The sequence below is a fragment of the Papio anubis genome, chromosome 2, assembly GCF_008728515.1.
Source record: "Papio anubis isolate 15944 chromosome 2, Panubis1.0, whole genome shotgun sequence".
NCBI classification, from domain to species: Eukaryota; Metazoa; Chordata; class Mammalia; order Primates; family Cercopithecidae; genus Papio; species Papio anubis.
The window spans coordinates 89,887,078-89,908,151 of record NC_044977.1 but is presented as its reverse complement, the minus strand read 5'-3'; the positions used below and the strand labels follow the sequence as shown (position 1 = coordinate 89,908,151).

Below are 21,074 nucleotides of genomic sequence, written 5' to 3'. Positions count from 1 at the left end.
AATTACTGGGGCCTAGAGAGCCTGGAGGCCTGAAGAGGGTTTTTCAGACCCCATCCCATGCAATGCATGTTCTGCTGGAACCCAGAGGCCCTTCAAGCCTGAGAGCCCTGGCTTCTGGGCTGGCTACTGATGTCCCCCTGCCTACAACTCTCAGGACGACAACTGCCCAAAGGCTGGACACAAACAGGGATTTCTTGGGTGCATTCTGTGGTTGGAGTGGGGCTGTGGAAATGTTGGATGCCATGGCCTGGCTGAGTTGAAGTCCCTACTCTCTGGCTGGAAATGCAGCCACTGCCTATAGGCTCTACGGCATAAGGATGTCTTTCAGAGAATCAGGGCTATGGAGATCATGAGAGGAGAGTGGTAGTTTTGCTTGGCCTTGGGACTTGAGGTGGGTTTGGAAGGAATGTGGAAGGTCAAAGCAGAGAGGGCACAGCATGACTCTGGGAATGGTCTTGCTGATTTGGGTGTGGGGAGTGTGGCTAGGAAAGGGCAGGGCCTCTCTTAAGCTTTAAGTGCCCAGCCTGGGGTAGAAAAATAAATGCCAGGCTCTGGAGGCAACAGGGAGCCATTAGGGTCTCTTGGACTGAAGAGAAGTGACAAGAGAGTGGTTTGGGGCAGCTTAGCCTGGGAATTGGCAATGATGAATTCTCCTCACAATTTCTCCCAGATTCAAGTAGCACAGCCTCAGGGTAGATGTTCCTCTCCAAGGGTGACTGGGACTGTGGATGGATGCTCAGAGACAACCCAGGATGATTCCCATGCAAATCATCATTAACTCCTGGCTCATGTCCACCCTTGGTTAGAGTCTTCCTTGACAAGCTCTCCCCGGGGCATTCTTAAACCAGCACCAGGTGTGTTTTCCAGGTGAGCTGGGCAGTTCTCATGCTGCCAGACCTGAGGTTCCCCACAGCCTAGGACATCCTGTCCAATGGAAGGAAAAAGGAAAACTGGCATTATTGACAGATGGATCCTGAACCCCTCAGCTCATGTAATCCTTGCAGCAGTCAGAGGCAGGTGCCATTCGCACCCATTTTATACCTAACATCTCCCGATGAGCCAAGTCTTCTCAGACTCCACAGTCCCTACTGGTCCCTTGACTCTGGGGTTCCCCTGGCTCTGGGCTCCATCAGAACCTCCCTGGGGCTCCATCAGAACCTCCCTGGGGCCCCCACCTTGAGAACCTGCTTGAGTGTGGATGGTGCCTGCATTTACTGTAGGCTTCTTAGTGATACTGCTCCACAACTGGGTATGGGGAGGTTGGCCCCAGGTGGCCACCTCTAGCGGTCTTTTTCTGGCTGGTGGTTGCCAGCATCAAGAACCACCATCACTTCTCCCACCTTTCAAGAAGCCCTCAGGGTTTTCTCTGCATTTAGAAAAGAGCACAAAAACATAGACTATATCCTGGAAGTGGGCAGGGGATAGGGGAAAGCCTCTGCCACTTTCCTCTTCCCCAGAGTATCTTCCACAGCTTCCAGACTTGTCACTAAGACTATGTCACAGTCTTAGGTTTGATAGTGCCCACTCCAGGTTCTGCAAAAGTTTGAAGGTCAGCCTCTTAAATATTGTGGTTGCTGATTTCCCTGGATATAGAGAAGGGGTTTTGGTGTCGGGAAGTCCTCAGAACTCTGGGGATGGCTGCTATGGCTGATCTTGGACAAGTCTCTTCTGTTCTTTGCAATCTCAGTTCCCTTAACTGTAAAATGGCCAAAATTATGCTCACAGGATTATTGGGAGGATTGCATGTGAGAACACATGAGAAAATACCATAATTACAGAGTCTGGTGCTCCAATAATAGAATTACTTCAGGTTAGAGGGGAGTTGGGGGGCCCTGGACCAGCTCTACAGAATGGGGAGGCGAAAGGGGGTGGAGGGCAGGTAGCATCTGATCTGACAGAGAGGGCCAGAGCAGTTATATTCATTCAGGGGCTCCTATGCTGTGCCCAGGTCTCTGCTGTACAATGCCTGCCCTGCAGACATTGAGGGTAGTCTGCTGTTTACCTAGAAGAGTTTATATAGACAATAGTCAAAACCTTGGGGTCCAGGGAGCCAGTACTGGGAGGCCAGTGGCCAGCCTGGAGGAAGAAGAGAGTAGGTGGAAAGAGCTAGAGACATAGTGCTCTTTTCCAAAGGCCACACCTATGCTAATGAACTTGGGTTATGCTTCAGGCCTTGGGTGCTGGGGGACAGCCCAACAGGAATAAGAACGTTTCCTAAGCAAACGATAAACTCTGAGAGCACTACCTGGTTCCAGGCCCAAGGAAGGCATGCTTTCAGCCCCCTGTTCCAGCCTCGTCCCCCAGCAGTCCTCGTCCATCTTACTAAGTGCAGATCCACACGCCTCATGCTCCCCAGGGCCAGTTTTGTAAGCCCAGAAGTCAAGGCCTAACCTGAACCTGATGAATGAATCAGATCAAATACATGCTGTTATGCTCCCAGGCCTGATTTCTCCAACTCCTCCAGGCCACATCCAAGGGGGAGCTACAGAAATGTCCATGCCTCAGTTTCCATGAGGAATAGCATTCAGCAGTTAAGGTCTGTGAAGGACTCTAAGAACAGTGCCAGGGCTGGGCGCGGTGGCTCACGCCTGTAATCCCAGCACTTTGGGAGTCTGAGGCGGGTGAATCATGAGGTCAGGAGTTTGAGACCAGCCTGACCAACATGGTGAAACCTCGTCTCTACTAAAAATACAAAAATTAGCTGGGCGTGGCATGTGCCTCTAATCCCAGCTACTCAGGAGGCTGAGGCAGGAGAATCGCTTGAACCCAGGAGGCAGAGGTTGCAGTGAGCCAAGACTGCGCCACTGCACTCCAGGCTAGGTGACAGAGTGAGACTCTGTCTCAAAAAAACAAAGAACAGCGCCATAGGTTTGTCCATTGGTCACTGTCATGATCAAACAAGTAGCTTCCAAAAGGAGCCAGCATGTCACATGGCAAGAGTGGAAACAAGAGAGAGAAGGCGGAGGTGTCATACACCGTTTTTTGTTTGTTTGTTTCTTTTTTTGAGATAGAGTCTCACTCTGTTGCCCAGGCTGTAGTGCAATGGCACCATCTCAACTCACTGCAACCTCCGCCTCCCAGGTTCAAGCTATTCTTGTGTCTCAGCCTCCAAGTAGCTGGGATTACAGGAGTGCACCACCACACCCGGCTAATTATTGTATTTTTAGTAGAGACTAAATGTTTCACCATGTTGGCCAGGCTGGTCTGGAACCCCTGACCTCAAGCGATCCGCCTGCCTCGGTCTCCTAAAGTGCTGGGATCACAGGCGTGAGCCACTGTGCCTGGCCTTCATACACTTTTAAATAACCAGATCTCAGGTAAACTCACTCATCACTGGGATGGCGCTAAGCCATTCATGAGGGATTGGCCCCCATGATCCAAACACCTCCCACCAGGCCTTACCTTCAATACTGGGGATGACATTTCAACGTGAGATTTGGCAGGGACAAATATCAAAACCATTTCATCATAGATGGACATGTAAGAGGGAGAGAGGCACCAAGGTGACTGCTAGTGTTGCCTTGGGCTGCTAGAGAGATGGAGGTGCTGTCTCTTAAGATGAGAAGACTGTGTGTGGAGGGGATGGTTTGCAGCACTGGCCACTTTCAAGATATTCAAGGTGACATTCAAGGTGTCAGGAAAGCAGTTGGAATGATGGAGCTTGGGGCACAGCTTTGGGAGACATCATGATTTATAGGGGGTCCAAACCCACAATATCAGACAAGAGGAGAGAATGTGGAGAGAGACGAAAAGGGAACTCAATCCTGCGGCAGAGGTTGGGGAGATATGAAGAATCCAGAAAAGTAAACTGAGAGGGAGCAGCCGGCTAAGAGAAAAACCAAGAGAGTATGGTTTATTGGAAGCTTCTGAAAGCAAGTATTATAAGAATGGTCACAGCTGGGCGGGTGGCTCATGCCTGTAATCCCAGCACTTTGGAAGGCTGAGGTGGGTGGATCACGAGGTCAGGAGATCGAGACCACCCTGACTAACACGGTGAAAACCTGTCTCTACTGAAAATACAAAAAAATTAGCCAGGCGTGGTGGTGGCACGCGCCTGTAGTCCCAGCTAATCAGGAGTCCCGAGGCAGGAGAATTGCTTGAACCCGGGAGGCGGAGGTTGCAGTGAGCTGAGATCGTGCCACTAAAAAAAAATAAAAAAAATAAAAAAGGGATGGTCACTGTGTTGAATGCTGTTGCACAGGAAAAGTAGGATGAAGACATAGAAGCAATAATCATATTTGCCAATAGGACTGGAAGCCCACATGGGGAGAAGTGGGGGCTGTAGATATGGAGGTGGAGACAGTGAGTGTAGTGAAGGGGAGTGGCAGCCTTTTTCCAGGCACACCACGAGGAGACTTGAGTTCTGGGCTTCTCCTCTGACTGACCAGAGCCCTCAGTGGCCAAAGAGAAAGACAAAAATGGGTCCTATGTCCTGGAATTCAGGGCCTGGGTTGGCCAGAGTGGATGAGTAGATGAGCTAGGCTGGGAAGGATTAATCGGGTAAAAGAATCCATGTTCAGTGCTGTCACAGTTCTCTGTCACAAGAGCTTAGCTTTGAAAACTACTCCCTGCTCATTAGCAGGAAGGATGAGCTCCAAAGTGGGTGGACTGCAGAGTAAAGGGTGGCCAGTGCTGCCGAGCTCCATGTCCCGTCTGTGTGTATTATTCTCCTGAGAAAGTGGTACTGCTGTATACAGGTAAATTTGTCAGAGAAGCAACACATAATCATTGGGAAATTGCAGAAAGGAGGAAAGGGTCTCTTCTTGGTATATTTTACTCTGGTTTGTATCTACATGTGATTGTTCTTGCATAATTATAACCACATTGTGAACAGAGTTTTGGGCCTGATTTTTTTTTGCTGAATGTGATATACTAGCACTCTCTTTGTTGATAGATGGATTTCATGGTTGTTATTGGTTGCATACAATTACATGGGGTAATGTCCCATATTCAATCACTTCATCCCTTACTGGTTGTCACTGGGATTATTTCCAATATTTATAGACAATATTACATTGGATATCTATAGAAATGAAACTTCTCTCAATCCATTTTCACAGAACTAACATTTTTTGGGGGGGGGGTTCTTGATACCCACTTGCCATAGGTTGGTGGGAGGGTCAACCTGGACCCACCCTGCTTGAAATAAGTAGCCTACTATTACACTAACTGACTGCACACAGTCATTAAATTTTTTTTTTTTTTTTTGAGACAGAATTCTCACTCTGTCACCAGGCTGGGTGCAGTGGCCGATCTCAGCCGCCTGTGCTCAGCCTCCTGAGTTTACGCTTATTCTCCTGCCTCAGTCTGGCGGCTGGGACTACAGGCGCCCGCCACCTCACCCGCTAGTTTTTGTATTTTTAGTGAGACGGGTTTCACCGATTAGCTAGATGGTCTCTGATCTCCTGACCTTTGTGATCCACCCGTCTCGGGCTCTCCCAAAGTGCTGGGATTACAGGCTTGAGCCAACGCTACCTGCCTTTTTTTTAAAGACAGCCCAGCCACAAGCTCAGGCTGGAGTGCAGTGTAGTGACTGCCACTGTAAAAGCCTCTGGCCCCAGTCCATTTCTCCTGCCCCCGCCCAGGGCAGCTGGGACTAGCGCTCACACCACACAGGGCTAAATTTTTAGAGTTTTTAGAGACAAGGTTTCACTGTGTCAGCAAGGATGGTCTTGATCTTTCTGGATCTGTGATCTGCTTCACTGACAGTGAGCCACTGTGCCTTGACCCAAATGTGTTCTACTGGCTGGGCACAGTGGCTCACGCCTGTAATCCCAGCACTTTGGGAGACTGAGGTGGACGAATCACGAGGTGAGGAGCTCGGAGACGGCCTGGCCAACACATGGTGAAACCTTGTCTCTACCTGGCAAATAGAAAAAATTAGCCAGGTATGGTGGCCTGTACCGTAATCCCAGCTGCTCAGGAGGCTGAGGCGGAGAACGCTTGAAACTGGGAGGCAGAGGCTGCAGTGAGCCGACATTGCACCACTGCACTCCAGCCTGGGCGATGAGTGAGACTCCATCTCAAAAAAAGGTTGTGGCATGGTGGACATTAATGGTTCCAGCACTTTGGGGCCGAGGCAGGCAGATCACAAAGTCAGAAGATCAAGACCATCCTAGCTAACACAGTGAAACCCCGTCTCTACTAAAAAAAAAAGAAAAAAACACAAAAAATTAGCTGGGCGTGGTGGCAGTCACCTGTAATCCCAGCTACTCGGGAGGCCGAGGCAGGAAAATTGCGTGAATCCGGGAGGCAAAGGTTGCAATGAGCCGAGATCACACCGCTACACTCCAGCCTGGCGACAGTTGAGACTCTGTTAAAAAAAAAAAAAAAGGAGGCCGGGCGCGGTGGCTCGTGCCTGTAATCCCAGCACTTTGAGAGGCTGAGATGGGCGGATCACGAGGTCAGGAGATCGAGACCATCCTGGCGAACACGGTGAAACCCCGTCTCTACTAAAAATACAAAAAAATTAGCCGCGCGTGGTGGCGGGCGCCTGTAGTCCCAGCTTCTAGGGAGGCTGAGCCAGGAGAATGGCATGAACCTGGGAGGCGGCGGAGCTTGCAGTGAGCAGAGATCGCACCACTGCACTCCAGCCTGGGCAACAGAGCGAGACTCCGTCTCAAAAAAAAAAAAAGAAAAAGAAAAAGAAAAAGAGAAGGGGTCTTCTTGTAGCTTCAATTTGTCTTTCTTGATAGTTAAAGAAGATGTTCATTTTCCCATCTTTTCATTTACTATTCTATTTCTCCTCACGGGAGGAAGCAGTTTCCATCAGGTGACCCAAATTTGTACCTTTCCCCAGGGGCTCTCTGAATGGCTCATCAGCCCTGCTAGGGCTGTCCTCACCAGCTGGAATGATGCAAGGTCAAATCTCTGTGTCCTCCTGCATTGTCTCCATGCCTTCAGCCAGTCTTCACAGTTGCACTCTTCCTCCTAAATGCCTCATAGCAGCCTCTTGGCCTGCCCCACAGACTCTCCTCTAAGCCAACATTGACTATCCCCAGCCACTTCCCCTGGACCCTGAAGAGCCTTCAGAAAATATACCTTGACCCACTGACTAGTTTAGTCTCTACTGACTACTCAGAATTCTTCATAGTCTGCCTCCACCCACCTGCCACCCTGCCCCCACCCCCAAGGAAGTCTTGGGCTCTGGTCACACTGGCCTTGTCATTGCATCCCATTCATCTCGCTCTTCCTGCCTCTGTGCCTTGGTTCATGAGACCACCCTGAGAGTCATATCCATTTAAACTCATCCTCTGAGATCTCGCCGCCTTAGCTGAGCCTTCCCAGATTTTTCCAATCCACTCAGCCTCCCCTACCTCTGAACAGCTGAAGCATTTATAATCTATAGGGGCTTTCTGAGACGGTCCCCAATAAGTAGTCCTCTTTACCTCATCCAGGTTCTGAACAATGGAGAAATAAAAACTCAGATGGAGGTCAAAGCATTTTCTTCTTTACTGAAGAAGGCTTAGAGGAGGAAGTGGCTTAGTGTGAAGTCACATGGGTCTGTGTTGGGCTGACTTTCCCCCTTCCCCTAGTCTCACTTGTTTTGGGTAAGTGAGGCCCCACACATCCCAGCAAGTGGAGACCCACACATAGAAGAAAGCATGGGAGTGGGAAATCTGCCCGCCTCCTCACAGTTCATACCCCAGGAGCAAATGCTAAATCCTGTCTTGAATTAATAGTTACTGTGGGTTAGCTGGGTGCTGTGGCTCATGCCTGTAATCCAAGCACTTTGGAAGGCCAAGGCAGGCGGATCACGAGGTCAGGGGATCGAGACCATCCTGGCTAATACGGTGAAACCCCGTCTCCACTAAAAAATACAAAAAAATTAGCCAGGCAAGGTGGTGTGCACCTGTAGTCCCAGCTACTCGGGAGGCTGAGGCAGGAGAACAGCGTGAACCTGGGAGGCGGAGCTTGCAGTGAGTTGAGATCACGCCACTGCACTCCAGCCTGGGTGACAGAGCGATATTCTGTCTCAAACAAACAACAATAACAACAAAAATAGAGTTACTATGGGTTTTGTTGCTTCAACTATGCTGGACCAACTATATAAAGTCCTTAAAGCCCAAGGTATGTACAGCTTCTTATCTTCACAGTGCCTTCGAGCAGGTGAAGAGGACTCCCTCTTAGCAAGCCCTTCCTTCTCCATGCACACTCACCCCAGTTAAGTCTAAAATTTGGTTCGGAGGACCTCATTTCCCTATGGACGCTGGTCTGAGTGTGCAGGCAGAACCATGGGAGCAGGCAGGGATATAACCAGTATCATTCACTCAGGCCTCAGTCAAGGGGGTGACAGGGCCTTTCCTGAGGGCAGTCTTCCATGGGGTGCAGGGCATGAAGGCACAATTGCCCTTGGTGCCTCTGTACTAAGATCAAGGAGAGAGTCAAACGAGAGGTTGGGATGGCATAGACATGTTTTGCTTAACTCACAATTGTATCAAGAACCTCCTTTGGGCTTTTACTGGACCGATGATAAGTGACCGGATTATCCAAGGCATGGGGATTAATTATTTTGGGCTGGACAGAAGAGTCCATGGACAGAGTCAGGTTACAAACTCCACTGTTTCACTGGCTGTTGCTTTCTAGAGGAATGTGAACCCTCATACAATTTGGAACCCACCTGGTAATGCCTGGATTCCAGAGCTGTGGGTGCACACACATCATTGCACCATGTAGAATTAGAAAAAGATTTCTCTAAAAATAACTACCAAGGAATATTTAATTTGATAGCAAGACTATGACTAATCCATGAAACAGAGAGTCTGTGTGACAAGACACAGTACAATAATGGGGAGAAATTCATGTTTGACCTTTAAGCAAGTGAAAAATGAAACAGATCTATGCCTTGGCAGCTGAGGACCTTGTGGCTCTAGGGAGAGTGGCTGTGAGCAGGGGGTTTGATGGTCATGGATGAGAACTGATGCAATACATAGTTCTCAGGGGTGTTGCATCATGGAAATAGCTTAGGGAAATCAATACCTTTTGGTGTTAAATAGAGAGAAGAGGCTCACGCTGAGTTAAGTGCTGGCTGGTAAGAGGCGGATGCAGGAGGCCAGCCCAGCTGCACAGGGGTGACCAAACCAGCTCTCACAGGCTAACTTGTAGGAGAAGTAGATTCCACAAATACAAGGAGACCCAGCATTTCTGGGAAGCAATTTGAGCCGGTAGGAGGGGAGCAAGGTTCCAAAGTTTTGTGAACATTAACCTTGTGCCAAGCTCTGTGTTGAGAACTTTGCAGGCTTTATCCTCAGAAGCATCCCTGATGTAGAAGCCATTAAACTGGCTTCAGAGGGATTAAGCTACTTGCCTGGGGTCGCCCAGTTAGGAAGTATCTATCTGGAGCTGGATGTGAACCCAGCTCTGACTCCAGAGCCCTCAAGTTCTATTCCCTGTTGCTAGGTCACCTGAAACTTGAAAAAGCCTGAGGCTGTCAGTGGGTTGGAGTGACAGACTGGGGCTGGGACAGGCTGGGTGCAAGTGAGGTTTGGCCAGGGGCCACCCCATGTTGAGTTCTCATGAAAAATTGCCATGGCTCCCGGAATGGCAGATTTCTGAATCAGGATCACTTCTCTGATTGTTCCATAATTCATAACTGCATATTATAAATTCTGATCCATCACCCTCAATGCTAATTGGAGAACAGAATAGTCCCCATTTCTTAGAGTTGCTTTTCCTCGGTGGTGACAGGGTGAGTACTATTCCTGCTGCTCTCTGGGTCAGGGTCCTGCATGTTCTGAGTAGAAGTCCAAGGTTTGATCTTGTGAGAGAGTTTTCTAAAGATTTCTCTTTGTTGGCATCCCCTACTAAATGTTCTTCAAGGAAGAGATTAGCCATAATCCTTGATCAGATTCAGGGCCAATTGCTTGTTGGTGCCCCGGCAATGTTCTTTCTCTGGACCCTTAGCATGGGCAGAGGTGTGATGGACAAGCAAGGTGTTGAGACCACAGCTAAAGCAGTGGGTCACAGAACCTGGAGAGTGGGCTGTGTAGGGATGTAAACTGTGCTTCCCCTCCAAACCTGGGAGATGAGCGTTAGACCCTGGACACAGGTGTGCCATCTCGAGAACAAAGGAAAGATTGGCTCAAGGAGGAGAAAGAAGCCTGGAGTGGTCCTGTGTGAGCAGTGGTCCTAGATGCTTCTGGGCAGACTTTGTTGGTGCTCAGAGAATTGGGGAATGTGCAGTGGTGCCTCTGAGCCCAGGACTCAAGAGGATAAGTCTTCCTCCTATGCTGTTCCCTCAACAAGCCCAGGATCTCCTTGAGGGGAGATCACGTTCTTATTCATGTCTCTCATCTCTGCTTCTGATCCAAGGTCTGTCAATGGTTGGTTCCCTAATGTCATGGGACGTGGCAAGGCCCCAACGGCTGCCCTGTCTCCCACTCTAGTCCCCACATTTCTCCCCACTCCCTACTTGCTCACTCACACATCACGTCCTGGTCACACTGGCCTTTCCTTTCCTTGGATACGTTAAGCTCCTTCTTCACCAGATTCATTCACCTCCCCCAAATGCTATTCCCTCTGCCTAGAACACTTTTCTCTTCTTTACTTGGCTGATTTGTATGTATTGTCAGCCTCCAGTTTAAATATCATTTCCTCCAGGAAGTTTTCCCTATTTGCAAACTAGGTCAGAACCCCTAGTTGAGGCTCCCTCTGTACATGTACACTTTCTCTTTCTCTTCTCTCCTAGTACTTCTCTCTCTCTTCATTTTTGTTTGTTTTTTTTGTTTGTTTTTGTTGTTGTTGTTGTTGTTTAGATGGAGTTTTGCTCTGTCACCCAGGCTGGAGTACAGTGGTGCAGTCTCGGCTCACTGCAACCTCTGCCTCTTGGGTTCAAGTGATTCTACTGCTTCAGCCTCCCTAGTAGCTGGGACTACAGGTGCTTGCCACCACACTGGCTAATTTTTGTATATTTATTAGAGATGGGGTTTCACTATGTTGGCCAGGCTGGTCTGGAACCCTTGGCCTCAAGTGATCTGCCTGCCTCAGCCTCCCAAAGTGCTGGGATTTACAGGGGTGAGCCACTGCGCCTGTCCTGTGTCTTTCATTAGATATTTGCTGGTGTGATTATTGGTTCAATGTCTCTTCACCTAGCTAGATGTTAAACTCCATGAAGAGAGGCTGGACGCAGTGGCTCCCTGTTATTTATTTATTTATTTGCTCTGGACCTGGCCCATAATAGGTGCTCAATAAATGTTTGGTAAATAAATGGCTCAAATTTTTTACACTTCAAGATAAAAAGTAGGAAAACTTGGTGCGGATAAAGTCTCAGTTCTCTTCCTAGCCCCAGTCCCATAGCATTTCAGAGATGGGGTAGGTGGTGCTACACTACACAACAGGCTTTTGCTTTTAACTCATTTAACTCAAGTGAGTTGGTGAAGGCATTTCCATTGGTGGCTTTTTATGTGTAGATAAATTACCTCTGTCCTGATTTGGAATATCTGTGCTATTTTGGGCTGTTTTTCTCTCTTGGGCCTATTTGTATTGTAGCAATAATTTCACCATTTGGTATGCAGAGGCCCAATTAGTATTATAAATATGGTTCCATAAAATTTGCTTCTTGACATCAGAACGTTTTGTTGCTAATTACTCTCCAAGGTTTTTAATTTCAAGCCCTCCTTGGTGACTTAGTGCAGAAACTTAAGGACATAATTATTTCCCCCAAGGGAAAAGAGAACTAGGTAATGCCAAGTTTCCATCTACTTGCGCTTCCTTCCAGGGGGTATCTTGTTTTTGATTCTATCTCCGCCCTTTCTCCTGGACAGAAAATAAACAAGCAAACAAAAACCCTATTGGAACAAAAATATGAATTTCTGGAAAACATTAAAAGCACTAATTTACGAATATATTCATCCAAACAACATTTACTGAACACCTACTATGTGTCAGATGCTGCATGCTAGTCACTAAAAATAGAAAAGAATATAGCATGGTGCTGTCTCCAGGTAGCTCACAGTCTTGAGTGGGCAGGACGCAAGTGCTGAGAATTCTCTGACACATCTGGACACATCTGGGGGTGCTTCTCATGGTGGGGCTTGTTCATTAGACCCCATCCAAAAGTGCCGTATCAGTCTCCAGGAATTACAAACAGGGGAGATTTGACCATTTCTCATTTGAAGACCTTGGCTAACTGAAAGAAATCCACATTTTAATAATATTTTGAATGGGTTGATAAAATAGGAACAGATGGTTAAAGTGTGTCATTTTAGGGAAAATAATGAAATATTGCACTGCTTAATCCGTCTTCCTGTCACACTCTTCCCTATCCCCTCCCTACTGAAAATATATTCAGATGCAACAAAACTTAAAGCAAAACACTAATATCTTCTTAGACAATTTAGGTCTCTTCACCTGAAGGGGCTCTAACTGTGTCAGCCATCTCTGTGTTAACTTCATCTTTTTTTTTTTTTTTTCAGACTCCACCCAGGCTGGAGTGCAGTGGAGCAAAATCTCGGCTCACTGCAACCTCTGCTTCCCAGGTTCAAGTGATTTTCCTGTCTCAGCCTCCTAATTAGCTGGGACTCCAGGTGCATACCACCATGACTGACTAATTTTTGTATTTTTTTTTTTTTTTTTGAGACGGAGTCTCGCTCTGTCGCCCAAGCTGGAGTGCAGTGGCCGGATCTCAGCTCACTGCAAGCTCCGCCGCCCAAGTTTACGCCATTCTCCTGCCTCAGCCTCCCGAGTAGCTGGGACTACAGGCGCCTGCCACCTCGCCCGGCTAGTTTTTTGTATTTTTTTTAGTAGAGACGGGGTTTCACCGTGTTAGCCAGGATGGTCTTGATCTCCTGACCTTGTGATCCGCCCGTCTCGGCCTCCCAAAGTGCTGGGATTACAGGCTTGAGCCACCGCGCCCGGCCAATTTTTGTATTTTTAGTAGAGATGGGGTTTCACCATGTTGACCAGGCTGGTCTTGAGCTTCTGGGTCCAAGTCATCTGCCTGCCTCAGCCTCCCAAAGTGCTGGGATTACAGGTGTGAGCCACTGTGTCCATTTGTGTTAACTTACTTTGAATTAGCCCCTTATTCTAAAGTTGCCTCCTGAAAGGAGGCTTCCTAAAAGGTGTTGCTTTGGGATAAATAAGGGGTGGTGGTGAAGTGGCACTAGCTTGTGCGTCTCTCTGCCACGAAGAAAATTAGCTCTGCAGATGTTTTACAACCACAGCAGACCCACTCCTTGAGGAACCCAGAAGGGCAGAAGTAAGTTGGGTAATGTGTTCTTGAGCCTTCCATTTACCTGACCCTGGGGTTCATATGGGTATAAGCTCCAGCTGCTGGCACTTCCTGATCAAGAGAAGGCAGAATGTCACCACTATCACCTGCACTTTGTTTGGATTTGCCTCTATACCCATTGCATTTCTCTGAAGTTTTTTTCTACCATTCTGCTTGGACAGAGCATCAGATGAAATCAACTGCTGAGAGAGGGAAGTGAGTGCTGTGGTGGCACCGTTGCCAGAACTCTTGAGAATGAGCATCGTGTGCCACTTACCCACTGCTTGCCGACTTCAGTAGCAAGAGCCTCCAGAATGCTCATGGATAAACATCATCTTTGTGGCCACACATTGTTTTATGAGCTGAGTCATCAGACTGGCTGGCTCCTTAAGTGCTGCTGTGTGATTCTCCAGGCAGCAGAAAACAAGGAGAGAAGATTAGAAGTGTATCTCATCGAGCTTTGCAAAGGGCCAGTATCATTCACCAAAGGTGATGGGGGATTTACCGTTATGGAGTTCGCTCGTGATAAAAAATTATTGATCAACTTAAACTCTAAGAGAAAAAGATGATGCGGTCTGCATTTCTTGTAAATCATTTATAAAATTTGTCTGGTTATAGGCTTTATTTTATTTTATTTTATTTTTTTGAGACGGAGTCTCGCTCTGTCACCCAGGTTGGAGTGCAGTGGCGCAATCTCGGCTCACTGCAAGCTCCGCCTCCCGGGTTCACACCATTCTCCTGCCTCAGTCTCCCGAGTAGCTGGGACTACAGGCGCCCACCGCCATGCCCGGCTAATTTTTTGCATTTTTAGTAGAGATGGGGTTTCACCGTGTTAGCCAGGATGGTCTCCATCTCCTGATCTCGTGATCCGCCCGCCTCGGCCTCCCAAAGTGCTGGGATTACAGGCGTGAGCCACCGCGCCCGGCCGGTTATAGGCTGTTTTTAACAGCCACCAGTCTTGACGAATTTCCTGTAGAAAACTTGATTCCTTTCTTGCTCATCGAGTTGCAATTTATCATCTAAGGTAATGAGTTAAACCTAAAAGTAACAGTGACATAAGTCAAACTGTTTGCATACTTTGTTTCTTAGATAAATTGCTCTATCATATTTATCTTTTATATAGCTACTCAATAAGACATTGCAATGAATTTTTAATTAACACCAATATGTCTATAACAAAGAAATTTAATTAATTAGAGTTTCTGAGTTTGCAGATTTGTGACTTGCTGAGGTAAATATCTCAGTTCTCTCTTCCAACCTATTTCATTATGGTCTCAGAAAACATACAGGGAGATCATTCACCCAAGACTGTATGTTAAATTCATGTTAGGTGGTAGGCACTATGTTAGTCTCTGTGTAAGGTAAAAATAATTGAAGAACAATCCTTGTCACTGAAGAAGAAAACAGATGTTTGCCAATGTGAGAAGCAGACCCATTTGATTTCTTGGAGAAGGGTGGAATGAGTAAGTGCTACAGGAAAGGACATAATGGGTGTGAAAAATCCAGCTGAACTAACGGCAGTTGGGGAAGTCTTCCTCAGGAAAGTGGCCCTGAGACAGCTCTTGGAGGATGATGCAGATGTGTGGGTTTCAAGACTAGAGGACACGAATTGAGGGAAACTGTATGCAAAAGCCCAGCCAGAACCAGGCAATGGTCTGAAGTTGGGATGGCCCTGGGAAATTCTGGGAAAGTAGTTTCCAGGAGGTGATAGTGTCAGAATGCAGACCTTCAGGTGCTGAGAATCAAATGAATTACATTGAAATAAAAGGATCTGGAGTGGATGATTCTCCTTTGTAGTCAGATGGAGAGAGGAGGAAGAGAGGAAATGGGGGGATGAGGGTACCAACAGGGCAGGTCTTCCTAGGACTGCAGAAGGAGTCTATGGAGCAGGTCAGGGTGAAAATGGGAGACAGGGCAATGATAGTTGAGGATCCTGAGAAGCAGTAGGTAGTGAGCCTGGTGGTGGCGAGAACACAAAGCAGAGTGATTGGAGAGGAGGGAAGGTTACTATGCTGAGGGTCTTGATTTTCAGAGGCAAGCTGGAAGGTAGCTCATATGCTGGGAGAGTGTGTGTGTATTGTGTGTTGAGTGGACTGGAAGCCTGAGGAAGGAAAGGATCAGAGCAGATGCTAGGGGGATAAGAGAGCAGGTGCACGGTCCTGCTGAAGGCCAATGTGTGCTATGCCCTTTTGCTTGAACTCACGCAATCTAAATTTATACAAATAGCAAGAGTGTAGGAGTCCAGGCTTACTAAGTCCCTTCCTTCTCACTTTGGTCCCTTCTTTTCCCTTCCCTGGTTGGGTTTAATGCCCTTCCACCCTGGAGCTGAGGTGTGCAATCATGGAGAATTTTCTTCATCTGGGAAAGCCATAATCTAAGATGGATTCAGACTGGGAACAAGAGTATAAACTTTGGAAAAACTGGCCCTAGGCTCTGTGACTGTCATCACATACAGCAGACAAGGGAGTGAACTTAGAGGATGAAATAAGAGCTTTAAGGTTGTTCCCCGAAGGCCTGCGTAGCTCAGCCCCACTTGTTGACTAGCTCCCTGGAGAGTTCTGTAAGAATGTGGCTTCATTCCATAGCATACTTCCATGGTGGCCACTGGGGAGGGGTCTGTCTTCTCGGACGGTTAGCTCTTTTGTTATGTTGTTGGACATCCCTGCTACCCCTAAATAGAAGTGTATCTGGCTATTGAGAAATTCTATCATTCACAGAACAGACATTTTCTGGGCAGGAGTGGGCAGCTATGATTAGTGAGGGGAGGAGCCTAAAGATCGGAAGGTGGAAAGGGGTGGCCATAACCCAGGAGAGCACAATCAGGCCTGGGAGGAGTTACCAATAATGACACTTTGAAGGAAGAATCAAGATCTGTTGATTACAAGATATTCTTGTACTAGTCTGGCTTCCCATGCAACAACTATACACCAGGTGCTGGGTTGGTGGTGAGGGGTTAGAAAGATGATTTTAGCCTGGACCTTGCCTTCTGGGAGCTGACAGTCTTATAAGGGAAATAAGACAAATTGAACATAGCTCCAATTCCAGACAAAGAAGGAAAGGAGCCTATGGGTCAGGGCAGGCTTCTTGGAGGTGAGGGGCTGAGCTGGACTTTGAAGGTTGTGGGGGTGTCTGAGAGCGCTAGTGAAGGATGACACTAGGGTTTTGACTTAGTAGTGCTAGTGACAGAGATGGGCAAATCTGCTGGGATTAGGGCATGTGGTCCAAATGTAGGTGTAAAGGAGAAGTTCTGCAGTTCATGGTCTTTGGTAAGTGGTTGACTTGGGGGTCACAAGGTGACATTTACAGGCATCAAAATGAATGGATTCTTAGGGAGGAGAGAGAGGAGGAGTTTCCCGTAGGAGTCTGTACTTAGGGCCCCAAGGGAGGCAGACACCCAGGAGCAGCACAGGCCGTGTCCTGGGTAGGAACCTGAAGGGCCCAATGAAGTGCTTCTTTACTAGCAAGGCAGCTGTGATTGTTCTGGCCCCAAACATTCACCACTCAGGCCAACTTAGAGAAGCAAGAACCTAGGTGTCAGCGGCCTCAGCCCAGAGGGTATCCAGGAGAGACGGCCACGAGTGCACCCCACCTAGTTCCCTCGTGGCGACTCCACCCTGCGGACCCTGGGAATGCACAGGGTGGCTCCGGGGACCTTTCCGACAGCACTGTGGGTGACACTGGGATGGGTCTGAAAATGGTGTCGTCTCCTCCTTTTCCAGATCTCCCCTCTCCGAGCAGGAGGCCTTTGGCCATCACCGGGCGCAGGCAGGAGGCACTGGAAGCGGAAGCGAGTCTGGAGTCTGGGTAGAGGGAGTCGCCCACCTGACTGGCCTCGCCCCCTCCGGAGTTTGCTGCAGCTGAGGGCCCCAGACCAGCGAAAAAGCCAGTCCGGGGCCGGGCAGTCCAATCGCTTCTCGCGGATTTCCCTCCGCTGGCGCGCAGCAGCGGCGCGTGGATTCGCGCGCGGGCTCGGGACGGCGCGAGCCCGGGCAGCGCGAGCCCCTGCGCGGCAGGGAGTGGCGCATGCGCGGGCGTCCTGCGAGCCCGCTGGGGCGAGCCGAGCCGCGGCGGCGCCGGGAGCCCGGCGGCGGAGCTGTGAGGAAGCAAGCGGCGGCACGGGAGCAGCGGCGAAGGACAGGTGGCGAGCCTTCGCCCGCGCCGCCAGGGGCTGCTGGGCCACCCGCGGAGCCTCGCGGTCCAGACGTGGAGGGGGTGGCGGCGGCATCCCGGACGGCCTGTGAGGGATGCGCCGCCCACTGCCCCGCGCCGCCTGACCGTCCCCGCCTCGACTCGCGGTGCGCCACAGCCGGGCCCGCGGCCGTCTCCGCCGCGTTGTCGCCCGGTTGCCGCGCCCGCGGGGCCGCGCCCGGCACGGTCATGTGGACCCCCACGGAGGAGGAGAAATACGGCGTAGGTAGGTGAGGCTCCGGCCTAGCCTTGACTGGGGTTCTGAGGGACGCGCCCAGCTCCCGGCCCCGCCTGGATTCGCATCCTCTCGCCCCCGCCCCTGCCCGCAGGCTGCGCGGCCTCGGCGCCGGGCTAGCGCGGGGTGGGGGCGGGTGCGGGTGCGGGTGCGGGGGTGGGCGCGGGTCTCTATGCAGAGAGGGCGGCAGGGGGCGCTGGCGGTGCGGCCTTGGCAGGTGCGGCCCGCGGGAGGGGTGGGCAAGGCCCGGGCAGTTGCCCGAGGTTTCTGGTGTGGGCCACGGGGCAATTTTACCCGAGAAGCCAAATTCTGGTAATATGTTTTTTTCGCTCCAGAAGCTCAATTTTAATGAGTTTCCGCACCTGAATTGATGAACCCGGTGGCTGTTTATTTTTGGTCTGGAACCTTAAACGGATGAAAAACGTTGACATCATTTTCTCAGTTCAAAAATTTGGACATTTGACTGCAAATGTTTGATCTGTTTTGTTTTGCCGTTAGTATTAGAAATAATACTTTACAATGGGAAATGTTTTTGGACATGTATTAATGTTTAGATGTTTTATAGACACGGGTTTTTTTTTTTTTTAAACCTGTTTTCAGTTGAGACCCTATTCCTCTTAGAAACCTTTTTTTATCTGTTATAAGTGTTAAACTCCAGAAGCTAAATAACTCTTACAGTATTCTACTTCTTTAAAAAGAATATTCAGTAATTTAAAGTATTGAATGTTTTACAATTTTAGTTTTTTGTGTCAATTACATGATAGAGTTAAGCCTCATTGCATCACCTATCATCTTGTTCAGTTAGAAACAGATTTAAAATGTTGAGTGTACAGGTTTTGTTTTTCCTAAGCTCGTAATGGAAAATTTTAGATAGGAAATCTGTCTAAACAGATTTTTGTTTCCCATCTTTACTGCAATTTAGTCAAGATTTAGTTCACAGTTCACTACCAAATAACTTGAAACTGCGGTGGTAACGAGTGTTTTGGAATGCTATTAGGCAGGTTATCGTGTGAAAATGAAATTTATTTAAATTTGAGGACCAGCAGAGAGGTCTTCTATTCTGGTAGAAAGCCTTGTTTTAAAAGGAAACTTTGTGAAACAATTAGCTATGCTAGGATGGAGGTGATAACGGGAGCTCTGGTCCTAGAGTCTCTATTGAGAAGGAATTGGGAAATGATGCGAAGAGCTAGGATTCACCTCTAAGGACATTTTACCCCTTAGAGTATTCCCTGAATACTGAATTGATTCTGTGAAATGAGGAATTGGTGGTTTATCTTCTTCATAACTCGCTCCCAGAACTGCTGAACTAGAATAACAAGTAATTAATGTGAGTGGTCAACTCTCCAGTGGCACCCTATGATTGATTTTTTTGGAGGGGAGAGGAGCCCTTTTTTTGGGGTGGGGAGGAGCCCTTGAATAGTGAACAAAGTGGAATTCAGAGTCCTAGCTTCTCTTTACTGGTGGTGTGGGCAAGTAATTTAACATCATTTTCTTAATGTATAAATTGGGGATAATGTTTACCTATCTTACAGGGTTGTGAAAGTGAAATGAGAACATGCGGAATGCTTAATAAGCGTTAGTTTCTTCTTTTCCCCTTAGTATTTAGACTAATAACACTAAGTGTGTTAGTTCTGAGACAGAGCCAATGCAAGGTAATCAAGATAGGTACATGTGAATCTGAAAGCACTAAGATTTGGTGTGTGATTTACCCAGCAAGATGCAACGGAATTCTTGCATTCCTAGGACTGTGTGTTTAGCTTTAGAAAAATTGTTACTCCCTTTGGGAGGCCACTGCATTGGGCTCAGGGCAGAGCTTAAATGCTTGCTAAATGAGAGAGACAGTTACACTGAAGACGTTTTCATAGCAGCTGTGGTTTAGTATAATTTAGATGCCTTTTCTACCAAACCAAGCAACTCTCTCCCTGTTTATCTCACAGTCTTCTACTGTCCCCTCCTTAGTTATGATATAAAAGTTTTTGTGTAAATTGTTTAAAACTCAGGACACAATTTTTTTTTTTTCCATAAGGATGTTAGGGCTACACTTCTAGACCTTTTCATAAAATCCGCTTTATGAAGTAGCTTATTCATTATACTTATGAGAAAAATAGTCAATTAAAATGGCATTTTTGCCGCATCATTTAATTGCTATGAGGGCTAGCTTGAAAATTTAACCATTATCATTTTCCTGTGAGAAAATGTTTGAGTTTCAGCTTTGATTTTTATGACTAAGTTGGAGCACAGATTTCTGTTTCTGTTTGTCAACCTATAACCATATAGCAGAGAGGGAAACCCCTTATACTTAACTTCCTACCAGTTTGGAGAAATTTGTGGAGGAGGGCCTCGAGGGCCTCCTTTTGCCCTGATGTTAGTGAGGGAAGGAGTCTCCTGTTGCAGCAGTACAAAGGCTTTTTTCCACTGCAGCCGTTCATTTGTATTTGACATTGGTAAGGCTTTGAGATCCTATAGTAATATCTTATTAAATTTTTTATAATATAGGAATTCTGTACAGGTTATAACACGACTGAATTGTTTGGTTTATTCATTTAGGATGAGGTGATTACTGAGCTCCCCTTTCCATTATAATATTCTGTGAGTGACTTTAGGCAGTGGGGAGGACATTATCCTTTTCGGAGGGTCAGTGATCGGCCTGTCAATGTGCCCGGGACTCTCACTTAGGTAACCCCATGTCGATTCCCAGAGTAGTCTTAAGACTATCACAGATGAAGAAACTGAATCCCAAAGATTGTTAATACTTTTTTTTTTTTTTTTTGAGACGGAGTCTCGCTCTGTAGCCCAGGCTAGAGTGCAGTGGCCGGATCTCAGCTCACTGCAAGCTCCGCCTCCCGGGTTCACGCCATTCTCCGGCCTCAGCCTCCCGAGTAGCTGGGACTACAGACGCCCGCCACCTCGCCCGGCTAGTTTTTTGTATTTCTTAGTAGAGACAGGGTTTCACCGTGTTCGCCAGGATGGTCTCGATCTCCTGACCTCGTGATCCACCCGTCTCGGCCTCCCAAAGTGCTGGGATTACAGGCTTGAGCCACCGCGCCCGGCCTGTTAATACTTTTTTTTTTTGTCTTTCAACGATTGTATATTTTCCTTAATTTTCTTCTGGGCAGTATTTTGTGATATACTTGACTGTCTTGCTTTCTTTCTCTGGTACTGTAAGGTACTGTTCTTTTTTTTTTTTTTTTTTTTTTTTGAGACGGAGTCTCGCTGTGCTCCCAGGCTGGAGTGCAGTGGCGTGATCTCGGCTCACTGCAAGCTCCGCCTCCCGGGTTCACGCCATTCTCCCACCTCAGCCTCCCAAGTAGCTGAGACTACAGGCGCCCGCCACCACGCCCGGCTAGTTTTTTGTATTTTTAGTAGAGACGGGGTTTCACCATGTTAGCCAGGATAGTCTCGATCTCCTGACCTCGTGATCCACCCGCCTCGGCCTCCCAAAGT

General features: G+C 48.1%; 1 protein-coding gene across 10 annotated transcripts in view; it reads left to right on the top strand.

Moving 5' to 3' along the window:
• Positions 1–17,247: 17,247 nt before the first annotated feature.
• Positions 17,248–21,074, top strand: part of DOCK3 (dedicator of cytokinesis 3) — a 669,732-nt gene continuing 665,905 nt past the window's right edge. For 5 of the 10 annotated variants that reach the window (XM_031662806.1, XM_031662805.1, XM_031662804.1 and 2 more), the window contains exon 1: positions 17,249–17,621. In XM_031662806.1, the coding sequence (XP_031518666.1) occupies positions 17,585–17,621 (37 nt within the window). In that variant the 5' untranslated portion in view covers positions 17,249–17,584. Of the gene's footprint in view, positions 17,622–21,074 lie in introns of all 10 variants that reach the window. The other 5 variants (XM_031662813.1, XM_031662812.1, XM_031662811.1 and 2 more) reach the window with 2 other exon arrangements.